Genomic DNA, 22,858 nt, shown 5'->3' with positions numbered 1-22,858 from the left:
ACGGGGAGGCTGTTCATCATCCTCTGAAAGACAAACGTCTGCTAAAGAAAAATAATAGTGACAATAAACCTCAACTATATTTTGGATTAGAAACATGGTCATCAAACCAGTCTTGGCGACACAAAGACCCTCGGATTTCTCTTTGATCCATTCCAGATTGCTTGTTGCTCTTCTCCATTTACAAACTGACAAGACGGTATTAGGTATGGAACCCAGCATTTCTCCAGGGGAGGATTTTCTCCTGCTTAGTCTAATCAACTGTACATCGCTCTGGATGAGAGAGTCTGCCAAATGCCATTAATGTAATGTAATGTAATGTAATGGGCGAATGCTTTCTTGGATGGTAGAGTGTGAGCTGTGGGTACTCAGAGATTACATTACTGTTTGGATATAAATGATGTGAAGGGGGATGAGATTCAGTCAGAGAAAGGGTTTGGTCGGAGTCAGACGCCAGGGAAATGAAGAAATGGTGAAGAATGTGGGTTTAGGGATGTCTTTTATAAAAAATCAAATACAAAGATTATTACGTAGTACATTCTGTAGGTGGCGGTAATTCACGTAACTTCACCCCTAAAACAAAGCTAAAGAAGAAGACACACCCGGAAGTTAATTCGGTATCTAAGTCGCATGCTAAAAACATCCGGGATGTACAGGAACAAAAAACGTGCAGTTTTGTATCTGCACTGAATCGATTCCGAAAACCATGCGCTCATTACACTGGCTGGTTTTTAGGCTACCGCGTTGTGTGTAGCTTACAGCAATGTTGATAGTACAACAGGCTAGTTTGCTGGCTGATATTACCTTACAAATAGAAGGTCATGTCTCGCGCCCTGTCCTTAACGTTGGCGTTTAGATCCAGGAGTTTGAATTCGGTGTCTGTTTGTGAGATTAAAAGCAAATTAATCGTTTCTACGCGGTTCGTGTGCACCAGGTACGCAAAGACTTGCTTGCCAGGTCCTGGTCGCAGTCTTGTTTCCAGGGCTTGTCGGGATGACAGGTTGGGTGTCTGGTGGAAATCGGCAGCGGCGAACGCGTTGACCAAAAGCAGTGGTTTCTCAGGAGGGCTGCACACGGATTCTACACAAATGAATGCGATTAGTCGGATCAAGAGAGTTTCTGTCGAGGGCAACATTGGTGAGTCCTAGCTATATTATATTTTATTAGAAGCCTGGTTAACTATATTGTTTTAGTACTGAGCTAAGCTAAGCTAAGACTGTTAACATAAGACCAAACATTAACTGACCTTAATAAAGACTCATATTTTCAGCTGTTTCTTAAATGTTAACATATGTAGATGGAAAATATTGTCACCTCAATATATTTGTTCTGTTACTTAGCTATCTGTTAAACTAGGAACAGTGTAGGTTAGCGCTGGATGAATTTGCTTGAGCGTGCTGTTGTTCGCTCCATACCGTTAAGTTAATCCTACATTGCCGTTAATGTGGAAGCCGTCTACCGCTTGCAAGTAGTGCTTTCAAACATTGAGTCAAGTTAGCTAGTTTTCATCTCGCATAAATGTGCGCTGTGGCGTACGCTACCTAGTCGGTTAAGATTTGTGGTCAAAATAAGGTAATGCATGTTTTCAACAGGACCACAAAGTACTCTTGCATTCCAGTTAAGAGTGTATACAATTTTATGTAGTATTAATGTATGTAATATTACTGAATTACATCGTGTGTGTCTCCCAATCAGCTGTCGGAAAATCGACTTTCGCGCGGCTCTTGCAGTCTGAAAACGAGGACTGGGAAGTTGTGCAAGAGCCCGTCAGCAAGTGGCAAAATGTGGAAGGCGCATCTTCGCAGGTAGCGCTGTCATCATCATATATATATGATGTAATATTAATCAACTTGTCTTGACACAGCGTCGTTTAGTTGGCCCTAAACTCGAATGTTATAGCCCCAGTGATCCAATAGAAATCACACCCACTACTTAACAGCTGAGAGTGAATGATACACTCTTACAAACAGAGTTTGACTCTGATGAAGACACACGTTTTGTTGAAATGTTAGTGTTTGCAGTAAAGCTGTGTCCACGTGCTCTAGATTATTTATGCCAGTGGCTGGCTCTGTCACTACCCTCCCCAAAATGAGATTTGTTTCTTCTTGGCGGTCAGTGACTCACCCCGACACCAGTTACACCTGTCTTTTTCTCTTGATTTTTCCATGGCCTTTTCATGTCTATAACCATCCTCATCTCTGGTCAGCAACACATTTATTTTCATATTAATCAGGGATTTAGAATTTAGATTTAGGGATTCATTACTATTTGCAGACCTTAAAGGTCTTTGGAAGCCACTAGAATTACAATTACAAGGCTCTCTCCTGCCCCTAGCCGTCAAAGCATGGAATTGCGCTTGGTGCGTGTGCGTATGACATACCCCAGTTCCTCTGTCTCTGGTTGACTTATGGTCTAAAATCAGCATCTCCTGATGACTCCTGAAACACCCCTCTCCCGGGTTAACGGGCAGTCGTTCCCTCTCTGACCCCCCAGCAGACAGTGAATAACCTGCTGCAGATGATGTACCAGGACCCCCAGCGCTGGTCCTACACCTTCCAGACCTTCTCCTGCATGAGCCGCATGCGGACCCAGCTGCAGCCCCCCGCTCCGCGCCTGCTCCGCCCCCAGGGCACACCTGTACAGGTGTTCGAGCGCTCTGTCTACAGCGACAGGTGAGGGCACCGGGGCAGTGAGTCTGTGCTCACCTGGGTCTAATACTTTTAAATTCCTACCTAATTCACTAATTATTTTACCTGCTTAGTTCCAGAAGTAAGTTTGTTGGTCTCGTATTGCACGGTGGTACTTAGACCTGGGTCCTTGTTTTGGATTGAAATGGATTGGCTCAATTGCATCAGGCATGATCAATCGAACACTGAAAATAATTTAATCTATAATCATTACATATTTGACCCAGGTCTGGTGGGGAATGTGTATCTGTGTTGCTATCCCCCTGCACAGATCCTGTAAAGAGGTAGCATAAGTGACAGTTGCCCTGTTTGCAAGTGGAGAAAAAAGATGCAGCTTCAAGTGTGAACTGAGCTCAGAGCTGTGATAATTGTACATCTTAATTTCTATTATAAGAGCTTACATTGCGTAGATGCCAGGTGGATGCATATGTAAAATGGTGTCTGCCGTACCATTCCATTTCAGTTGAATAAGTGAGAAATTGTGGTTGTGTGGCTTGACCCAATGCTGTCACTCACACTGTGTCTCCATGGCGCTGTGCCTCTCTCAGGTACGTCTTCGCTCTGAACATGTTTGAGCTGGGCTGTATCAGCCCCACGGAGTGGGCTGTGTACCAGGGCTGGCACTCCTTCCTCCTGGAGCAGTTCGGCCCAAGGCTGCAGCTGGAGGGGATCATCTACCTGAGGGCCTCGCCTGAGGTAAACGCCCCCTCCACATGCCCAGCGCCAATCACAACTTTCCACCTACAACCAGCACCAATCAAATCTGCCATCTCACTCATGGTACCGCCCACACACCAAGCACCAATCACAGCTTCTCTCTCCTCTCATACTCAGCTTGTTGTTTAGTGTGGGCTGGTTATGGTGAGATGTGTGTGAGTGTGTGAATGTGTGATATGCTGTGCCAATTATCATATGAAGCCCCTGGAGCTACTTCTTACAATGCACAAGCAATTGGCTATAATACTGAACAATGCCTTTGATAAAGCAAAAACTTTCAAAAAAAGTTAAAAGTAAAAACCACACATTTTCTATTTGGAACTAGAATATGAAAAACACTTTTGTAAATAGTGTATTCCTATTGTTATTAATATTATTCATAACAACGAAAACTAAAAGTAAAAGTGCTATGATTGACAGAGGTGCATGGATCGCTTGAGGAAACGTGGGCGGGACGAAGAGAAAGGGGTGGAGCTTGCCTACCTGGAGAAACTGCACACTCAGCACGAGAACTGGCTGGTGCATAGGAGCACAGAGTGAGCTGTCTGTCCGTCTGTGTCTGTGTCTATCTGTCCGACTGTCTGTCTGTCTCTCTTGTCTGTCTGAATCCTTGTTCGGAGCAGTGTAATCTGTATACCATTTCTGGTCTTCTCATTTTCGTATCTGAGTTCAGTTGCAAACTTAATGCTGGGTTTTGTATTTAGTTTTGACTGTATATCGATTTATATTGTTGTTTTCTTAATTATCTCTTAATTATCCCCCCTGCAGTAAATAGAGAAAATACACAGAATAATAATTAACATAAATATGTTCATGTTTGTTTGGTTTTGCCTTCCTTTCTTGTAGTCTGTAAACACCTCCAGTGTTAATGGCTGATGCTAAAACTGAAAACTGAAAAGTATTTTGCTGCTGGCTCTTTCTAATGCAGTCATAGCCACCAACAGCCACCTTTCAACTTTATGCTCTCTGTGAACTTCAATGCCCGTCATGCAGTATGCTGATGATTGTTAAGCATGCTGATGATTAAGTCATTGCTTTCTGGGCTCTGTTCCCCCATCCACTTATGCTGTGACGTCTCTCGCTCTCCCCTCTCTCTCTGTCAGGCTGCACTTTGAGCACCTGAAGCAGTTACCCGTGCTGGTGCTGGATGCCAGTGTTGAGTTTGAGCAGGACGTGGGGGTGCAGGAAGCACTCATCACCCAGGTAACCCTGCCCCCTGCTCATTTGAGTTACGCCCTGTAAGGCTTGAGGTCACCTGTGTGTGTGATTAGAATGTTCTTAACCGAACATTCTGATGCTGATTTCATAATCACTCCTGGTGAATTCAGAACAATGGAGTTCTAGAACGCTGACTTGGAATGTTGAAAAGATTTCCGAAAAAGGAAAAGGGTTAATCAGACCCACTCTGTTGCACACATGTCCTGGGGTTGGGGCACTTAGAAAATTAATAATTCTTATTTTCATTACATTACATTACATTACATTATTGGCATTTGGCAGACGCTCTTATCCAGAGCGACGTACAACAAAGTGCATACCTATAACCAGGGCTAAGTGCGCAGAAAGACCCTAGAGGGAAGTACAATTTCAATTGCAACTGCAATTTTCAACACATGAGGGCAGTGTTGTCTTTGTTTTTCCTATGTATATGTTCTTTGAATAAAGCAGGCTTATTTATACATTTTATTCCATGTTTTATTATTTTTATAATTGCATTATTTCTTGCTGGCCTGTGATGCGGCGTATATTTTTTCTACTCAGGTCAAAGCTTTCTTTGATGGGTTGTGAAATGGCCTTCCTGATCTCCCCAAGTCAAGAAGTTGCCCTGCATTGGGACTTGTCAACTCATCAGCAAACAGAAGAGATTAGCAGAAGCACACACACTCAAGGTCACACACTCACCCTCAGACACACTTGAACTTTACCTGAGCTGCACACTGGCAGATGTTTACATGCTTATAAAACGAGAACTAATGAAATGAATGAGGTACTGTACCCTTGTACAGTTTCCGGCAGAAAGCATCTAAGATAATTTATAAGCTAAACTACTCTACGTGAGCTGCTGACTGTTCACAAACTCAGTAACCTCCAGCTTCTGCTTGACCAATAGGAGATTTTGTAAGGCAACACTGCTCTACAGGACCTGGATTTATATATATACCTCAAAATGGCGTCTTGGAAGTTACAGAACGTTACAGTGTTAAATGAGGCTACCCTAAAACCATGTGTGACATTAATGGTCAGGGACTTAAATATCGCTGTTTTTTCCTTATAATCAAATAATATATTTCCTGGATATGTGAACTGTTTTCTGTTTTACTTTTAAATCTGTTGTTTTTTTGATAAATGGATCAACGTGCTCATAATGTTTTATAAGGTTAATTTTTGCGAGTAAGTTTCTGATTTTATATTTATTTACAAAGTGCGTAGTCTCTCCAGCCAAGAAATGCGGGCAAACGGATATTTACTACAGATTGTACAGCACTTTTCCACAGTTAAGATGCCATTATCGGGAATTTGTGCTTTTAAAACATTTGATATTTTTGACAAGTAATTGGATGTCTATTTTGTAATTTATGAAGCATAACTGTTGGGAAAATGTGCACTGTTAAACGGCCTTTAATTTGACGCACCATACGCGCTCAAACTCTACTCTGTGATGGTTAAAACAATTAAAACTCCAAATGCGTAATTGTTCGGAGACTTTCATTCTTTAATGACTAGGGAATGCAGTCTAAAACTGCGCCTGAATACTTATATGATGCTCTTCTTAAAAAATAAAAGTCGTATATTTTATAGATCATATGGCCAATACCTCATATGACGAATACAGAATCGTGATTATGGGGAGGAAATTCAGGACTTCCAGAGACGAATCTTGTGTTCATTTTTACTATTCACTCAAAGGTGTAAACACCTTTACGTTTATTTCTTTATTTTTATTACTTTATTACGGTTCAGTTGGGTTATAGATGGCACGGCACAACATACGCGACGTGGTGCTTAGTAACTTGCTTTGCATTGTACATCCATATAGACTCTCTTGGTTAGGCTTACCCTAGCATAACCAAAATCAGTAACCAAAATGAGTTAATTTACAAGTACATTTTGACGATTGCGGCAGCCAAACTCGGGATGTTGGCTGAGGTTTTGGACAGGACGAAACTTCAAGGAATGGTCTACTCTATATCAAAGTGCTAAGATGAAAAGTTAAAATAGTCTATATAATTAAATATGAAATGATGAATTGTTTTAATGAATGTCGTTTGAAGATTTATTTAGTTTCGTTCACTTAAAAGCTTTATTGCCATATCAAAATCTGTGTGATGTCTTGTGTCTGGTCTTTGATATCTTCCCACTTATTTCGAGATCAAACATTTCACCTATTGTTTTACAAATATCTTACATGTTCGCGCTATTGTTTCTGACGATGCTGCGTTTAACATGATGACCAGATCAATCGACATTCGTCTTGTGAGCAAATTACTTATTATATTCTTTGTTATCATGGTGTCATTGCCGTTTAATATTAAGAAACTGTATAAGTATCTTGTGTGATTGTGCTGGTTTTTGACTTATTGAGTCCATGACGCGAATTTCTTTACATACAAAAATATTTTTTAAATGTGGAATTCTTAATTTGCGAGAAAATAACGAGTTGTGGTCCATGCAGTAAATACTAATGCACTATGCCTTTACATAATAAAAATGCAGCCCTCGATGTTTTTATACGTTGTAGTGTTGAATATGATTATAGTAGGCCATAATGAATTGACTTCAGACTTTAGACAACAACGTTACAGTATTAGGCCTATTAAACCGCATAATCACCTTTTATTTGACAAAACCCTTTATCTCTGTCTCAGTAGGCTATATAATTATTACAACATGTAATTGACAAAGTAGATTACTCGGCGACACTTATCTTTCTGGGAAGTTTTCCTTAGATTTACAGGCGATAATTCTAAACACGAAACAAGCGCTGCTGCAGTCATTAAGAAAGTAACATTAAGTAAAAACTCAATTTAATTGTAGCCTTCTTGCGATTCGGATATAGGTAGCTGCTTTTATTTTGCCTTTTAAAGATGGCAATACATTTGGATAAACGTATATTAAGCCAAGCTCACACTAAGAACACCCCGCTTCCGTGAGTTCTTTTAACTACGTCTAATACAGATGCTGTTAACTAATGTTATTGTTAAGATTTCTTATCAAAGGGTACTTCCAATATACAACACAAAGGGATTAGAGTCCTCAGGTCTCATGAATACGGATGGCCGGTGGTTTCGAGGGACACTGAACTTGACAGAGTTAACCCTTCACATCCCGAGGTGTTGTGTGGATCAGAGGGACTTCAAAGCCCTACGGCCGGGAGGTCATCAAAGGGCAGCTGTCCGCTATAAATGCCTGGACCCCGCGGCATCCTTGCTGCTTCACTCTTTCGCCAGACAGAGAAGGAGAAGGACGCTACAGCACCGTCTCTGGATTTGTTACAGTGAATGTGACAGCTGCACTTTTCGCTAGAATAGAAAAAAAAACGAGAATGTCTTCGAGAATGGAGAGCTTCGTTCGCGCCGCCTTCCTCTTCGCCGCGCTGTTCTTTTCCACGGGGAGTGCTAGAAGCTCGCAGCAGATTACGCACTCAGGTAAAACGGTGAAGCTCAGTGGGACTCCTCTACAAGCCTCTCATCATCAGCCCGGCGGGGGTCATGTTATTTCCGACCCCAGTTTTGGATTTAAAAGTTCCGCCTACCACCCGAGTCGGTACCCGATGTACATGATGCAGCTTTACCGAACCTTCAAGACCGGGGACGCGGCGAGGACCAAGGCGGTCAGCCCTGTATGGAGCCAGAGCGCTGACAACCCGGCACTGCACGACTCCGACTCGGTGTTGAGTCTGATTGCAAAAAGTGAGTAATTCCTTAAATCTATATATGTGTGTGTGTGTGTAGTATGCATACGCAATCCAACAAGTTAATCGTCATAAAATATTTACCATGCATGTTACTCTTATCTAAATTATTTGGGCGGGTCATTTTGAACTTTATTGGTTTTCATTTTTTGCATTATCCTCACAAACCTAGCATGATTAATGTCTTTGGGACGCGCGTCACCAGGCTCACTCGTTATCTGCGCTTATCGGATCCTCCTCTTTTACAGCTGGGGAGTGTCACAACGCTTATTCGACTTTAAAGAGCCTGTTCTGTTTTATGTGCGCGGGGCGTGTGTATTAGCGCACCCCCAGACGTCTGTTACAAACCTGACCGCAAGGGAGCTTGAATACACATCTCCCTTCACCACTGTAGCATCCTTGTAGCCTTTTCCTCTCCCGTGTCGTTCAGATATGTGATTTGTGTCAGTATCACAGGCATGCTCCTCAATGTACACGTGCATTTTTCTTAGCATCTATTGTACTTCTACTCCACAACTACTTAGAAATATTACTTCCCATACTTTTTCACATGAGAAATATAATCGTGCTGTTAGTGTTTGAATGAGTTTCTGACCTGGTATCTCCCCCTCTGTGTCCCCAGGTTGTCATCAGATTGGTGAGAGGTGGACCGTCACCTTCGACATGTCCTCCATCTCTGCCAGCGACGACATCCAGCTGTCCGAGCTGCGATTCCGCCTGCCCGCGTTCTCCTCCTCCGAGCAGGCGACCATCGACATCTTCCACTCCCGGAAGCAGCCCTGCGGCCCCCGTTCCCAGACCTGCCCCGAGGAGCGGCTCTTCCTCGGAAGTTTCCGCGGCGTTCCCGGTTCCGGCAGCTCCTCCTGGAAGGTTTTCAATGTGACGGCGCTGCTCAAGTTCTGGCTCCACCAGGGGGAGCCCCGGGTGGAGGTGGGCAGCGGGGAGGAAGATACGGACGCTCCCAGCGGGAGAGTCGAGCACCCGACCACCGACCGGGTGATGATGGTGGTCTTCTCCAAGCACAGCCCGTCCTGGGGCGGCCAGCACACCCCCACCCTGATCCAGACCGTGGAGCAGTCGAAGTACGCGGTCAAGGACAGGGCCGTGGGGGACGCCGGCCAGAACCGGCGGCACAAGCGGAACCGTAAGGACCGGGACCGGGTCCGGGAGGCGGTGGGCGCGGCAGCCACGGCTCCCCAGGTGGAGGGGGAGCAGAAGCCCCTCTGCAGAAAGGTGGACATGTGGGTCGACTTCGACCACATCGGCTGGAACGAGTGGATCGTTTACCCCAAACGCTACAACGCCTTCCGCTGCGCCGGCGACTGCCCCACCCCTGTGGACGAGTCCTTCAGACCCACCAACCACGCCTACATGCAGGTAAGACAAATATGACAAAAATGTAATCTTTTTCAACACAAGTAAAATACATGCATGTACCTGGTCAATTTAAATGAAGCATCTATTTCATATTTAGCATTGCCATTAGCATTGTTTTGATGTTGTTGAGCTAAGCTAACCTCTGTAAGTTCTGATGTTGTTTGTTGCGCTATGCTAAGCTAACCTCTGTAAGCTGACTGACATTGTCGTCTCTTCTCTCTCCTGATGCAGAGTCTGCTGAAGCTGTTCCACCCCGACCGCGTCTCCTGCCCCTCCTGTGTGCCCACACGTCTCAGTTCCCTCTCCATGCTGTACTACGAGAGCGACGGCGTGGTCCTCCGACACCACGAGGACATGATCGTGGAGGAGTGTGGCTGCCACTGACCCTTCCCAGCATCCTCTGCCTGAGCCGACACCTGCACTGCACTGCGAGGCCACTCCTCAGACACTTCACCTCGGCCTTCGACACATAAAGCGCCCCACGCTGCTGATCTTGGATCAGCTTTCCGCTGGTGTCCTAACCTTATCCCTTATGAAGTAAAAGGCTGGACTGATCCTGCATCAGCACTACTCTGAGGTGCTTTGGGAATCCAAGTCCAGAGGAGCTCCAGTTGACTACAATTCCCAGCATGCTCAGGGACTCTTGGAAGCATATGGCATGCATATGAAGCAACAACAGCAAAATTGAAAATGGACAAAGACTGCATTTGTTGTTGTGCTTTGGACCTCTCTCTCCATGTCCAGCTTGGTTGGAGTCAGTTCCATTGAAACTCAGTGACTTAGGAAAGGACGTGATGTTCAGTGAAGTGAAAGATGTTCAATGAAGATTTTTCAAGGAAGGAATTCAATGTCAATTCATTTTCTGAACTGATTGAGCTGAATTTACCTCAACCCTGGTGTCCAGGGAAACTTTTTTCTTATGCATATGAAATGCATATAATGCCATATAACATAATGGTCATTGACCATGAGAGCTCTTTACCTGTTTTAGGAGTGAAAACTATTACTCTTTATCTCAGTGCTGCAGTGTTTAATATTTAAATACTTCAGATGGCCGTGCCTTTTACATTTATGTAAAGAATGAAAATGTTTGCTCATGAGATTAAAAACTTCATTTCATTTAGCAGTAATAATTAATCTGTGCATATTTTAGTGATTATAGCCAAGGCAAAGGCACAAGTACATTACTTTCAATGTGTAATATTTGAGAGCAACTTATTTAAGGCTATCCAATCATCAATTTTGATATTTTTCTTCATTAATTTGACTTTCTTTAATAAAAAATAAATTAAAAAAACAGTTTGGAAATGTATCGCATTCACTTATACACTAGTACTTTGTGATATGATTAAAGTTGTCTTTTTGTAAATAGATAATGTTCAAAAATAATAAAACATCATATTCTATTGATCTGAAAGTGTGTGGTATCTGTGTTTTTTTAATGGACCAGAATAGTGAGTTTTATTCCTAGTAGTTACCATCTGTTTCAGGGTGGATGTGCAGTTTTTCAAATCAATTGAGTTTTTCTCAGTTTAAAATGGTGCATTCTTCTATTGCCATGGATTGCAAATATTAAATATTCTGAAACGTGCATAGTTTCCATCTAATTGCTAAGTGTTCTTAGATATAATTCAGGGCCTTTTTTTTTTATGTGTGCAATTCACTTCCTCTTTTGACACTTTCGCTCCCTTACAGAGTTCTGTTAGGTGTTCCTTGTAGAGAAGTCTTGCCTGAAGGTTTTCAGGTCCTGACCTTTGGCCTTGGTCAGTGGTGCAGTATAGCCGTTAGGAGACAGGGCTATGGGCTCGGAGATTACAGGTGGGACTGCAGTTCTGCCCTGAGGCACTTCAGACTTATTGCTCCAGTTAATATCCAGCGGTATTCATGGACTGTATGTTCACGTTTAAGCTGTCCCAGCCGCTCTCCGTGAGAGCATCTGCTAACTGTGAAGGCACGTAAGTGACCTCTGACCTCATCTAATCAGGAGGTCTGGGAGGTGTTGTGCCTCCATTTTGTGGCCTCGCTGGCCGGTGGAACCAGAGGGAAGAGGGGAGCGGGTTTACGGCCTGTGTGTGAGCAGCTGCCTGCGAACGGCCATTTTACCACCCAGGCCCGCATTCCGCATCCAGCCGACAGGGGCGTATCAGAGGCCAGCGGTCCCACAAAAGGGGGCCGAAACCACACTTACCTGGGAAAGGAGGGGAGATGTGGTCCACTGGAGCAGGGTGGAGAGGATCCAGCTCCACTCACAACCACGGGGTGGGGTTGGTGTTTACTTTTTAAGAGGGGGGTGTCAGGAAGTGAAACTGGCTGTGGGAGGTAAGGTCCCTACCTGAGGGGGAATGGTGTGGGAATTAGGAGGCGGGGTGGGGTAACGACAAGATGCCAAGAGGCTACTGTGTGCTGAGGGGAGGCAGTGAAGGAAGGGGTGGGGGGGTTTTAAAGTGGAATAACCCCCCCCCCCCCCAGTCAATAATTCACATCAGTGAAGCCATTTCTGGAGTCCAGACACTTTTTTTTTTTTGGGCTGTCCATTTTATGTTCCTTCTGATAGGCTGGACTGGCACAATTAGAGGAATATGTGATCAAGTCAATTCTGTTTTTTAAAATTATGAATCTGGTGCTGATGCAAGACTCTGCATGTGGATCTTGGTGTGAACGTAATTCTTGTATTTCTGTGCAGTACTAAGCTTATGATTGGACATAGTTATGATTGGACATTCATTTTTAATGAATCTTCTCAGTTTTAGAAGCACCACCATAGGCTGAAATAGTGCAATGTTTTTGAAGACATTTATTATGAAAAGTCAGTTTAAGTGGAAAAGTATACGAGTCTAGTCTTATGTGTGAAAAGGGAAAAAAGCTCACAGTGAAATAAATGAATAAAAATGTTTTTGAAGACATTTTTTATAAAAAGTAAATGTATATGGTAAAGCAGCAAAATACATGAGACTATAAATGATAATGATAATGATAATAAATGTCATTTTCATTTTCTAATTCAGAAGGATGTGAAATCATATTTAATTAACAATCTTGGTGAAATAAATGAAATAAAAATGTTTTTGAAAACATTTATAATGAAAAATAAGTTTAGGTGGAAAAGTAGCAAAATCCAAAATACATAAAAATGAAAATTCTAAATATGGACACTATTAAATATTAGGTTCATTAAATAAAATATTAAGACTACTTTTTTTTCCATTCAGATGGGTTACAAAAAAGACATTTATAATTAAAAGTATTTTTAAATGGAAAAGCAGCAAAAGTATTATGTCCGAAAAGAGAAAAAATGCAAATATGTCATTTTTTAATTCAGAAGTATGTGGAATCATGTTTATTGAACAATCATGAAATATAAGTATTCTTTTTAAACATGTATTATGAAATGTTTGTTTAAGTGGAAAAGCAACAAGATGCACAAGTCATATATCTAAAAAAGGGGGGGGGGGGGGGGGGAATTGTGTTTTTGAAGACGTTTATTACTATAGTCTTATATATGAAAAGGGAAAAAATATAAATATATAATTTTTTTCAACCAGATGAGTGTGAAATCATGTTTCAACAAATTCAACATTCACAGTCAAATAGATTAATAAAAATGTTTTGAAGACATATATGCTGAAAAAAAATTCTGTGGAAAAACATTTCAATATTTTGTCGTCTAATTCGTCAAAATTGAGAAATTGCAGGTTTCTAAAAATTTTACTTGGTTTGGTTACAACTCATGCATTTTCAACAATCACAGTGAAAACATTTATTTTGTTTGTCAGCCATGGCTATAAGTCCTAACCTACCAACCAACAGAAAAAAGTGTGTTTTTCAATGTCCTTCAAATATAAAATAAAATACCTCCAAAAGTTAAAACATGAATTTGATCATCCAAGTACAAAGATTAACCTGAGCACACAACACAAGTTCTTCAACACAACCCAATTCCTGCCTCAAAAGTAATTGTATTACAAACTGGAATGCTAACCCTAACTCTAACAATACTCAGCAATGGTCTTGTTGGTGTTGGTGTTTGGCAGACGTTTTACTGGTGTCTAAAGGGTAAAAGTATTCCTAATAATCATTTGACCCAGGCCTGGTGGCAAGACCGTGAAATAACCCTCACATCTCAGTACACATCCCTAGCACTAAGCATGTATCTGCCCGACATTTTCTCTGTTTCCAGTCATTGATAAATCCAGTCCTGTCCTTATCTTGCACAGGAACACTATAAATCACTTCTTCCCAGGCTTATCCAGGCATTGAAAACTCTTTAAAAGAGCTCTTGGATAAAGACTGCAAATCTGTTTTCCCCCATTTTGAAGAAGCATCTTGCTTGATATATTTATATGCATACATTTAGTAAACATTTAGCATTTAACATTTAGTGAAATGTAGTAAATTTAGTTAATGTATTGCTATGTGTATTTGTCAGTATATCTGATCAGCCAGATCTCTCTAAACGGTCACCAACAAAGGCGAATGCTGCATGCTGAATGCGCTGGTGTCTGAGGTAATTACACCCTGTATGATAAACATCACAAGCATCATTACACATGTGAATGTGTATTGAGCACACAGCAGAGCAGGGAGGCTTGTCGCTCAATGGCTGACTGATGAGCTCCGTCACAGGGCATCTGATCACCGGTTCCAGTTCAAAGTCTGGCAGGAAAGATGGGTAGTGGACCCGCTGTAGTGTGACAGGGGCCTGACAGCCAGGGACGGGCTGGTCTCTGGGGCTCCTGAAGGGCCTGGTTCAAACACTGAGGGGTGTGTCTGCATATGTGTGCGCCCGCACGTGTGTGTGTGTGTGTGTGTGTGTGTGTGTGAGTGTGTGGGAGGGGGGAACTAGCCCCAGCATGTTTTCTCCTCCCAGCCACCAAAACGAGGACCAGGTGCTGCTGTTTCTCCTGCGCATGCCAGATTTCACACCCCCTCCGCCCACCCCAACCCCCCTCCCCCCAGCCCCCAATTACTCTTCTGTTTTCCCAATAAACTTCACCTTTCCCTTTTTACTAAAATTCAGTCATTTCAGACTCGAGTCATGGACCTTAGACACTAGACTACAGGCTGCCTCTTTAAATGTTCATTACTGTTGGCATGAATGTTAACAATTCAATCAATATGCAACTCTTTAACTACATTTGGGATCCATGCCATAGCCTCTACAATGCTACAAAGAATTGCCAGCTCATGAGGAGACAAAACTGAGGTTCATTCCCGATGACCCTTTCACTCAGCATTTCTGAAAGCGGATTGAAGAAAAGGTCTGCATGTCCTGGCAAGTGTCACTGGATGAGTTGGCAATTCGTTTGGAGGATTTGCCTGTGGCTGCCTATTTAACAGTGTTCGGCCTACCCTGGTTTAATGTTAAATCTTTCACATAATTAATGAATGAATCATTACCACTGCTGTTGCTTGTTTCTCTATATTTACTACTCTTTCGTACTGGCCTCCTCCAGTTTTTTGTCACGGTGGTTTGACAGCACTGTATGGATGAAGACATTACTATGGATGTGAATATTGTGCCCCCCCCCGCCCCCAGCACCCCTGGGGAGACATGGGGTACGGTGTGAGACGACATCAACCTTACTCCTTGGGTTTGACTGACATTTCGAGGTTGATAGGTTTCTTTGGGAGGGTGGGGGGGTTCAGCAGGAAAAACACCCAACGCTGGTTTGGCAGCACTTGCTTGGGGGGCCTCTGTCACAGCCAAACAATGAAGACAATAATGCCTTCACAGCACCCACCCTGCTGTTTCAAACAGCCCCCATTTCATTACAGTATGACCCAGGTGTGAGCTCACAAATATGCGATTAGAATGTTCTTATGCATTTTCATGATTTTCTGGAAAAATGTTTTTGTCAACAACGTGAAAACACATTTCCCACCCCTGCTGGTGGTAATTCATTTCCAAGCATTTCTTTCAGTTTTTGGACTATAGACTTATGTATTTTCATGATTTTCTGGAAAAATGTTTTTGTCAATAAATGCAGAAAAACAAATGAGATTCAATTTATTTCTTCATATTTATTAAATATAACATTTCCCGCCCCTGCTGGTGGTAAAATCAGAAATGCATTTTTCAAGTATTTCTTTCAGTTTTTGGACTACAGTCTTATGAATTTTCATGATTTCGTCAACAAATGTTGAAAATCAAATGGGATTACATTTATTTCTGTAACATATTTCCCATCTATTTTTTTGTGATTTTTACCACAAGGAAATGTGTTATACTTCATAAATATGAATAAATAAATTGAATCCCATTAGTTTTTCAACATTTATTGAGAATTTTTTTTCTCCAGAAAATCATGAAAATACAGAAGCCTATAATCTTTTGTCCAAAAACTGAGAAAAAAAAAGCTTGAAGAATGAATTTGTGATCTTACCACCAGCAGGGGTGGGAAATGTGTTATACTTAATAAATATGAAATGTTTTTCAACATTGACAAAAACATTTTTCCAGAAAATCATGAAAATACATAAGATAATGAGCAAAAGGCATTGTGACTGAACGCACACAAAAGGCCACAGTTCTGTTTGAGCATCAACTCGTTTAGTTTTTATTTAGTCCTCCATGATCATGACCATGTGAATCGTGTCTCCAGTCTCCAGTCTCCATCAACAAAAATATAGAAAATAATATCAATTTACATTCCAAAGGTTGAACTATTTCGGTGAATAATCCGTTTCACTCGGTGAAATGACCAGCAAGTGAACATGGAAACACCATGAAGGCAATCTCAGAGAGACCAGCGAACAAAACACAACCACGGGCGTTCAGTTTCTGGCCTGGGGGGAACAGACAACATTGAAATGAAAACAAGAACTGGGGACTGGGGGGGGGGTGCTGATGATGATGTCGAAGAGGGAATTGGTGTATTTGGATATTGGCGTTTGTGGTTCAGGTACTGCAGCAAACTGAACAACATGCACTGGTGCTTGAGTGAGCTAGACCAGGGATCAGCAACTCATGGTCCTCGAGGGCTGAGAACTGACGGTTTTCCGCCCTCCTGTGAAGACAGTCTGGCCAATCAGTAGCACTAATTACTAGGAGAAAAAAAAAAACAGGGCTGGATTCTGACTCGAGGGCCAGAGTTGATGATCCTTGAGATAGATTGGGAGTAAAACACTATAAGAACATTTATGAAAAGTAACTGCAGCAAAAAAAGTCCTGCAGCAAAATAATCCATTAACCTATAATATAACTTAATGCTGGCTGACTACAACCAATAACACTGCAGTTTGTTTTTATTCTTAATGGGAAGCCAAACTGCACAAGACTACAGCTTCCCTTCCAAGACACTGTAGAGGTACAGCCTGATTCATACCTCTGCGTCGAGTCTATGCGAAGGCTATGCCTGAAAACAGTGGCGGAGTTCACAAAGAACTGAAAAAGAGCTTGTTTATGAGTGCAAGTACACAATGAGCTCGACAATTTAATTGCTTAACACACTGAAATAACCTAATCACTTTACTTTCACTCTGACATCTTTCTGCTTTCAAGTGCGTCTAAATTGCGGGCTGCAAACACACCTCCGAAGTCGCCTTTTTCCTCATCAGGCAACGAGGCATCAAGCCAACTGATTTGGGTTTCGGACACAGCACAGGCGACTGAAACTGATCAATGGCCGAGCAGGCGGAAATGCACGATGCAGTGCTACCAAGCGGACCAATCACAGCTCTTACGGTCCGCATCGCTGCGACGCGTAGTTACATTTCTAGGGAGGTGCGCATCAGGCTACGCCACAGGGTACGGCATGGGGAATGCGGCTCGACGCAGAAATATAGATCAGGCTTAACAGTGTCACATGGGGCGAAATAGGCCAATAGGGAGGGGTGACAGGTCAGGGGGTATGAAGGGGGGTTGGCGGTGTTTTATGGATAAGTCTTCCACAAGAGCAAGGGTCCGTTTTCATTAGCTGCCTTCACGGTAGGACACAATTGAATTGGGGCGTGGTTCTTCAACAAATTATTCTTCTTCTTCACTTGTCATCAACACCACCATAATCATCATCATAGCGGTCATCATTACTCCCGGCTCTCCTGTACCAGGTCTCAGGGGTGGTTAGATATCCATTTCAAACTGTGCGTCTTCACCTTTGCAAAACAGGCAACAGAAATAAACACATCAGAAACCATTTTCTATTTCACAAAACAGAAATATGAACAGTCATGAAACAGTCCCTGAATAGTCACTGAACAGCGATCTGCAGCGATGGAAATATCGAGCAGCCTGGTAACAACCGGCACGACAAAGGCAGAAGTGCTACTGTAGCCTAGTGACTCAGGTACATGACTGGGACCCAGAAGCTTTGAGCAAGGCCCTTAACCATGCATTGCTCCAGGGGGGATTGGCCTCTGCTTAGTCTAATCAAATGAATGTCATTTTGGAAAGTGTCAGCTAAATAACTGTAACGTAATTAACTGTACGTCATGCAATCTGTACCTCTGTCTCTCTGCAGACAGACAGACACAGACAGACCATCTTGACTGCTTGAATTGCGATTAAACGTATTTATTTAAATTGATGTTCTGTTAACTTGATTGGCTGTTCATGTGCAATTTGTTCAATAAAAGCACATTGGAAATAATGCTATTTAACATTTTTATTCAGTGGGCATAGGCTATTCATTGTCAGGGGCCTATATTAGCAGTGTCCCTAAAGAACTGCGCACACTTCAATACTTGTTTATTTATCAAGTCATGCTGTCATCACAATATTCGACAGCGTTATGGCATATTTCCCTCGCATGGTGCAGCCCTAGTCCTTACCGGCACTCTTGTCTGCGTGAGCGCTGCAGTTGTTGTTGAGGATCTGTTCCGGGGCGGGGGCCGCAGGGGGGCTGGTGACCCCGGGGATGTTGGGCAGGCAGCGGGGGGGCGTGCGGGCCACGGGGGAACTGCGACAGTCCAGCAGGAACTTTCGGTCGTAGATGATCCGTGTGCCTGGGGGCGGAAAGGACCGCGACACGCATTTACACTCCCCCCCCAAAAGCGCCAACGTCACTGTTGCCATGGTGTTCGCACTGTTTGTCTCCATGAAGGGCTTGTTGCTATGTATGTATGCTGTCACCAGGGAAGATGACGGTGGCTAGCAAGGCTTTCTGCCCTTGAAAGGAATTGGTGTTGCGCACATGTATGGCAATGTACAAAGATGCGCAGGCAACATGTTTAACAAGGAAAGCAAATACAGGGAGGACTATTCACCGTATTCACTGGCATAACTATAGGATAAGGTAACAATAGGATAACCTACATTTTGTACACACCAACATGACTATTGGATGACGTAACTACAGTTTAACCTACATTTTATACACACCAACATAACTATTGGATAAGGTAACTATAGAATGACATTTTTATTCACATTGACCTAACTACAAGATGATGTAACTCTAGAATAACCTACATTTTATACACACCAACATACCTACAGAACGACATTCATTTAATATATCTGTACATGTACAGGAACAGCCCAAGGACAGGGGGAGAGATAATGGATACAGTAAAAATAAACGTTACTGTAATCTGCAGAACAACGTGGACACTGTGACCTTTGGGTGGTCATGTCTGCACAAACATTCTACATGTGTAGTTTGTTTGGGTCTGCGGGAACCAATCAGAATAAAGGGGCGGGTCCAACACAGCACACAAGGACAGGATTGCTAGACCGAATCGGCTCTTAATTATTTAATGAGCCTAATTGTTTATTTTATCTGACATTTCAGATAAAGTTGTGAGCGACGGATTGCCCTGGTATCACTGGTAGAAATGTTTCACTCCGGGCTAACACAGCAGTCTTACGGTGGGCACTGGTGGGTGTTTCCAGCGTTTAGATCATTAAACCTGTGGTAATTGGTAGGAACAAAAATAGCACAAACCCCATCCTTCCAGGAACCATCTGCACCAACACCAAACAGCTACCGGCAGTCCCACAGTGTGGTGAAATATATGCCTGTAGCCCAATATGACAAATTGAATACCGCAAACCAAAGCTTGGATGGGAAAAGAGCATATTTGCACACCCACAAGATGCTCCAAAAGCAGTTCTTTTTCTGATCCTAAAGTTCTTGGAACCAAGCATCTTCCACAGGTTTTTGTGTGTGCGTTTCTTTATCCCAAAATCAAAATTTGGAGCAGTACAGTAAATATAATTTCAAACTCTTGAGCAGAAATGAAAGCTTAATTGATACGAGGGGGAAAAAACAAGAGCTTGGAGGGTGGGGGACCTGTTATGAGAATTATGCAACTTCCCTATAAATACATGATTTTGAGTCACGCTTTGGAGGCAAACTGCCTGTTCGTGCCCCGGTTTCACAATCAGAGGGTGTGTCGGGTGTCGTATCTGGAAAGTCCACATTAAATTAAGGTTGCTCCTCCAAACCCGGCATGCACAGAGCTCTGTGTGTGTGAGTGTGTGTATATATGTGCGTGTGTGTTTGCGTTTGTGTGTGGGTGTATTGTGTGTGTGTGTGTGTGTGTATTGTGTGTATTGTGTGTGTGGGTGTGCATGTTCGCGTGTGTGTGCTTGTGCGCCTGTGGGTTTGTGTGTGGGTGTATTGTGTGTGTGTGTGTGTATTGTGTGAGAATGTGGGTTTGTGTGCATTGTGCATGGGAGACTGAGTGTGAGTGTGTGTGTGTGTGTCTGAGTGAGTGCGAGTGTGTGTGTGTGTGTGTGTGTGTGTGTGTGTGCGCGCGCGCATATGTGGGGGTGAGAGTGTGTGAGAAAGAGATCAAAACCAGTTCTGTGGACAGACACACGATCTGAAAGGAGGTTGGGAATAATGCTGTGTCAGTGCAGCCCATTGCCTCACCTGACGGAGGACCAACACCTGTGCCGACGCTCTCTGCCAGAGCTCCCACGCATCCCGACAGGGCGCCCAGCCAAATCTCTCTACAGCAGACTCACTAACAACACCTGTTCAGTGGTTTGCTTTTCCCATTCAGGCCATCTAATCAGCAATTAATCATTCTCTATGCGGCTAAAAATAGTTCGCAAAAAACAACAAAAGTACGCCCCGTTCCGTCTCTGCGAGACTTCGTGACAGCGTAGGTTTCGTACCAAAGCATATCAGATTTGTGTACTGGCGCTCGGATAAAAACGACACTGCGTACTTGATTCAGGAGATTAGTGTGTCACTGTTCTATATTCAACACAAACAAAATGTGTGGTTGGTTGAAATCCGGGAAGTGAAGGGCCCTGCCGTGAAAGCGAGGTACGCACGGAGAACCACAACATACAAAAAAGCGCAGGTCCCCCATCAGTTCTGATATCAACCCACCTCTCACATAGCTCTCTCAATTGTGTAGGAAATAGGAAGACTGCTGTATGAATATTTCCACTTTAGAAACAACTTGTGCAATTCATGCAAGACTCCCCATCTGAAACTACTAAGTAGCATATCCGGTGTGCACACATCATATATAAGATCATGTATGGATACAACTGGTTTGTTTAATTGTCAAATGCAGTGCGTGGCATGTATATGTAAGAAAAGGCTATAATGAGGGAAAAGATAGCTCCATAATAAAATAACGTGCCCGTTACCCCTTGAGGAACAGGAATGAGGAACAGGGAGCTCCAAACTGAAGTGTGCACGCAATCACAGACGGAAATGTTCAATTTCTCAATTGTTGTCTCGATTGTTGGAGTTCAAGGGAGAGATCAGGTGAGGGCAGAGATCAACGAGACTTCTTGTTGTTTGTTTACAGTGAAGTAACCGTACAATATGGAGCCAAATAATAAAGGATGGGATTAGCTGCGGTTGTACTTTTCTCAGACGACTTTCATTCCCAGCATCATTCTCCTATATTTTTACATTGTTTTACAGCTAACTAGCCATGCAGCCAATTGGCATGATTCCAACGCTGCGTGTCAACAGTGATCTAGTTAAAGCTGCCAAGCTTAATGTTAACTTACATCCTCACAATTATACGTGTGTGCGTAAAATAGTATTCACTTTAGCTTCTACTTAACGAGATAACGGGCTAACATGCAAAGTGGTAATACAACTGAACTGTAATTATACAGTCCAATGGTCAATTCTGGTTGACATCTACCTAGCTAGCGCAAACAAAACAATAGGGCATGTCTAGCTATCAGTTAGCTAACGTTAGCCTATCAATTTAATGTTTAACCAAAAGCTATCGGCTAACGTTTCTGTAACTTGCGTTGCTAGTCAGTGTTTTTACTAGTTAGCTAACGCTACCAAGGTTTCCCATGCAAACAAACCTTTATTGCAAAACCAGATACCAATCTCTGAGCACGGAAGTAGCAGCACATGCAACAACACGGTAACACAATAAAGACAAGAGTCAACGCAAAAACCATCATGATGTACATTTACAGTAGCAATGGAATGTAGCTCGGCTGCTAGCACCAAGTACAATGAATATAAAGCCTTGCAAGCGACGAGCTTAGCATGCCCCGTTTCCTTTGTTAGCCAGCTAGCTCGATGCATGGACCACAGTGAGTCTGTAACAACCAGACCAGACCCATCAACACCGCTTCCCCTTCAGCTCATGAATGCATTTCAACAGAAACAGAAGTGACACTGCATGCTTTTCGAGTTGTTGACATTAGTTCTTCTTTAATCATTGTTTTAACTCGCTTAGCTGTATTATTACCTCCCGGGGTCGTGCTGAACAATGTTCCTCCCGGAGTTGTGGAGTAATCATGGGGCAGGTGAGCCGCGTCGTTTATAGTCACCCGTCTAGTTGGGATTGCCCTGCATGTGGTCTTCTGACAATCGGCAGACATCTTCAGATTTACGTTTGAGATCAATAAGCGCCTTCAAATAACTGAATGGTCCTGCGTCTAAGAAATCTAGAATTTCGGTGAGCTACGCACTCAATGCGATTGCTTTATCTTGTTGCTTCTTTGGCTACTAAGCTGGAAATATTTACAAAAATAAAATAAATATTCGCATACTAGCTACAAACAATGCTAGCATTTCATGCATTCCTCCATGCAACCCAACAAAACAGGCCAAGCTCTTGTGATAGACCTCAGCACGCTCCCAAACCCTCTCCCTCGCACCACACACTCAAGCAACGCAGGAAGCCAGGAACAGTTTTTGTGGGGGGAAAGATGGCAATGTCGTCCCCTATCGGTAGTTTATATAGTTGTTTTCCGTAGCAGGTTGGCATTTGTAGTTTTTAACCT

The 22,858-nt window shown here is 42.9% G+C and overlaps 3 protein-coding genes across 5 annotated transcripts; 2 read left to right on the top strand and 1 right to left on the bottom strand.

The window, feature by feature from the left end:
- The first annotated feature begins 619 nt into the window (after window positions 1-619).
- Window positions 620-7,128, top strand: LOC133140487 (deoxycytidine kinase 2-like). 2 transcript variants are annotated; one of them, XM_061260484.1, is made up of 7 exons: window positions 620-1,134; window positions 1,693-1,802; window positions 2,494-2,669; window positions 3,233-3,380; window positions 3,822-3,937; window positions 4,505-4,604; window positions 5,163-7,128. In XM_061260484.1, exons 1-7 carry the CDS (start codon window positions 819-821, stop codon window positions 5,187-5,189), a joined length of 993 nt encoding a protein of 330 aa, XP_061116468.1. In that variant the 5' UTR covers window positions 620-818; the 3' UTR covers window positions 5,190-7,128. The 2 variants fall into 2 exon arrangements, with proteins under 2 accessions (XP_061116468.1, XP_061116467.1); XM_061260483.1 differs by having other exon boundaries at window positions 2,491-2,669.
- Window positions 7,129-7,717: 589 nt separating this feature from the next.
- LOC133141088 (nodal homolog) lies at window positions 7,718-10,910 on the top strand. 2 transcript variants are annotated; one of them, XM_061261478.1, is made up of 3 exons: window positions 7,718-8,311; window positions 8,936-9,690; window positions 9,922-10,910. In XM_061261478.1, the coding sequence occupies exons 1-3, from the start codon at window positions 7,945-7,947 to the stop codon at window positions 10,072-10,074; spliced, it is 1,275 nt and encodes a 424-aa protein (XP_061117462.1). In that variant the 5' UTR covers window positions 7,718-7,944; the 3' UTR covers window positions 10,075-10,910. The 2 variants fall into 2 exon arrangements, with proteins under 2 accessions (XP_061117462.1, XP_061117464.1); XM_061261480.1 differs by lacking the exon at window positions 7,718-8,311 and adding an exon at window positions 8,649-8,756.
- A 5,308-nt stretch (window positions 10,911-16,218) lies between these two features.
- Window positions 16,219-22,767, bottom strand: LOC133141117 (eukaryotic translation initiation factor 4E-binding protein 1-like). Its single transcript, XM_061261522.1, has 3 exons — window positions 22,321-22,767; window positions 18,460-18,633; window positions 16,219-17,784 (listed from the first exon to the last, which is right to left on the bottom strand). The coding sequence occupies exons 1-3, from the start codon at window positions 22,451-22,453 to the stop codon at window positions 17,753-17,755; spliced, it is 339 nt and encodes a 112-aa protein (XP_061117506.1). The 5' UTR covers window positions 22,454-22,767; the 3' UTR covers window positions 16,219-17,752.
- Window positions 22,768-22,858: the final 91 nt, after the last annotated feature.

Source organism: Conger conger, chromosome 11 (genome assembly GCF_963514075.1).
Source record: "Conger conger chromosome 11, fConCon1.1, whole genome shotgun sequence".
Taxonomy (NCBI): domain Eukaryota; kingdom Metazoa; phylum Chordata; class Actinopteri; order Anguilliformes; family Congridae; genus Conger; species Conger conger.
The sequence above is the reverse complement of the archived record's forward strand: the minus strand, read 5'-3'. Positions and strand labels throughout refer to the sequence as shown.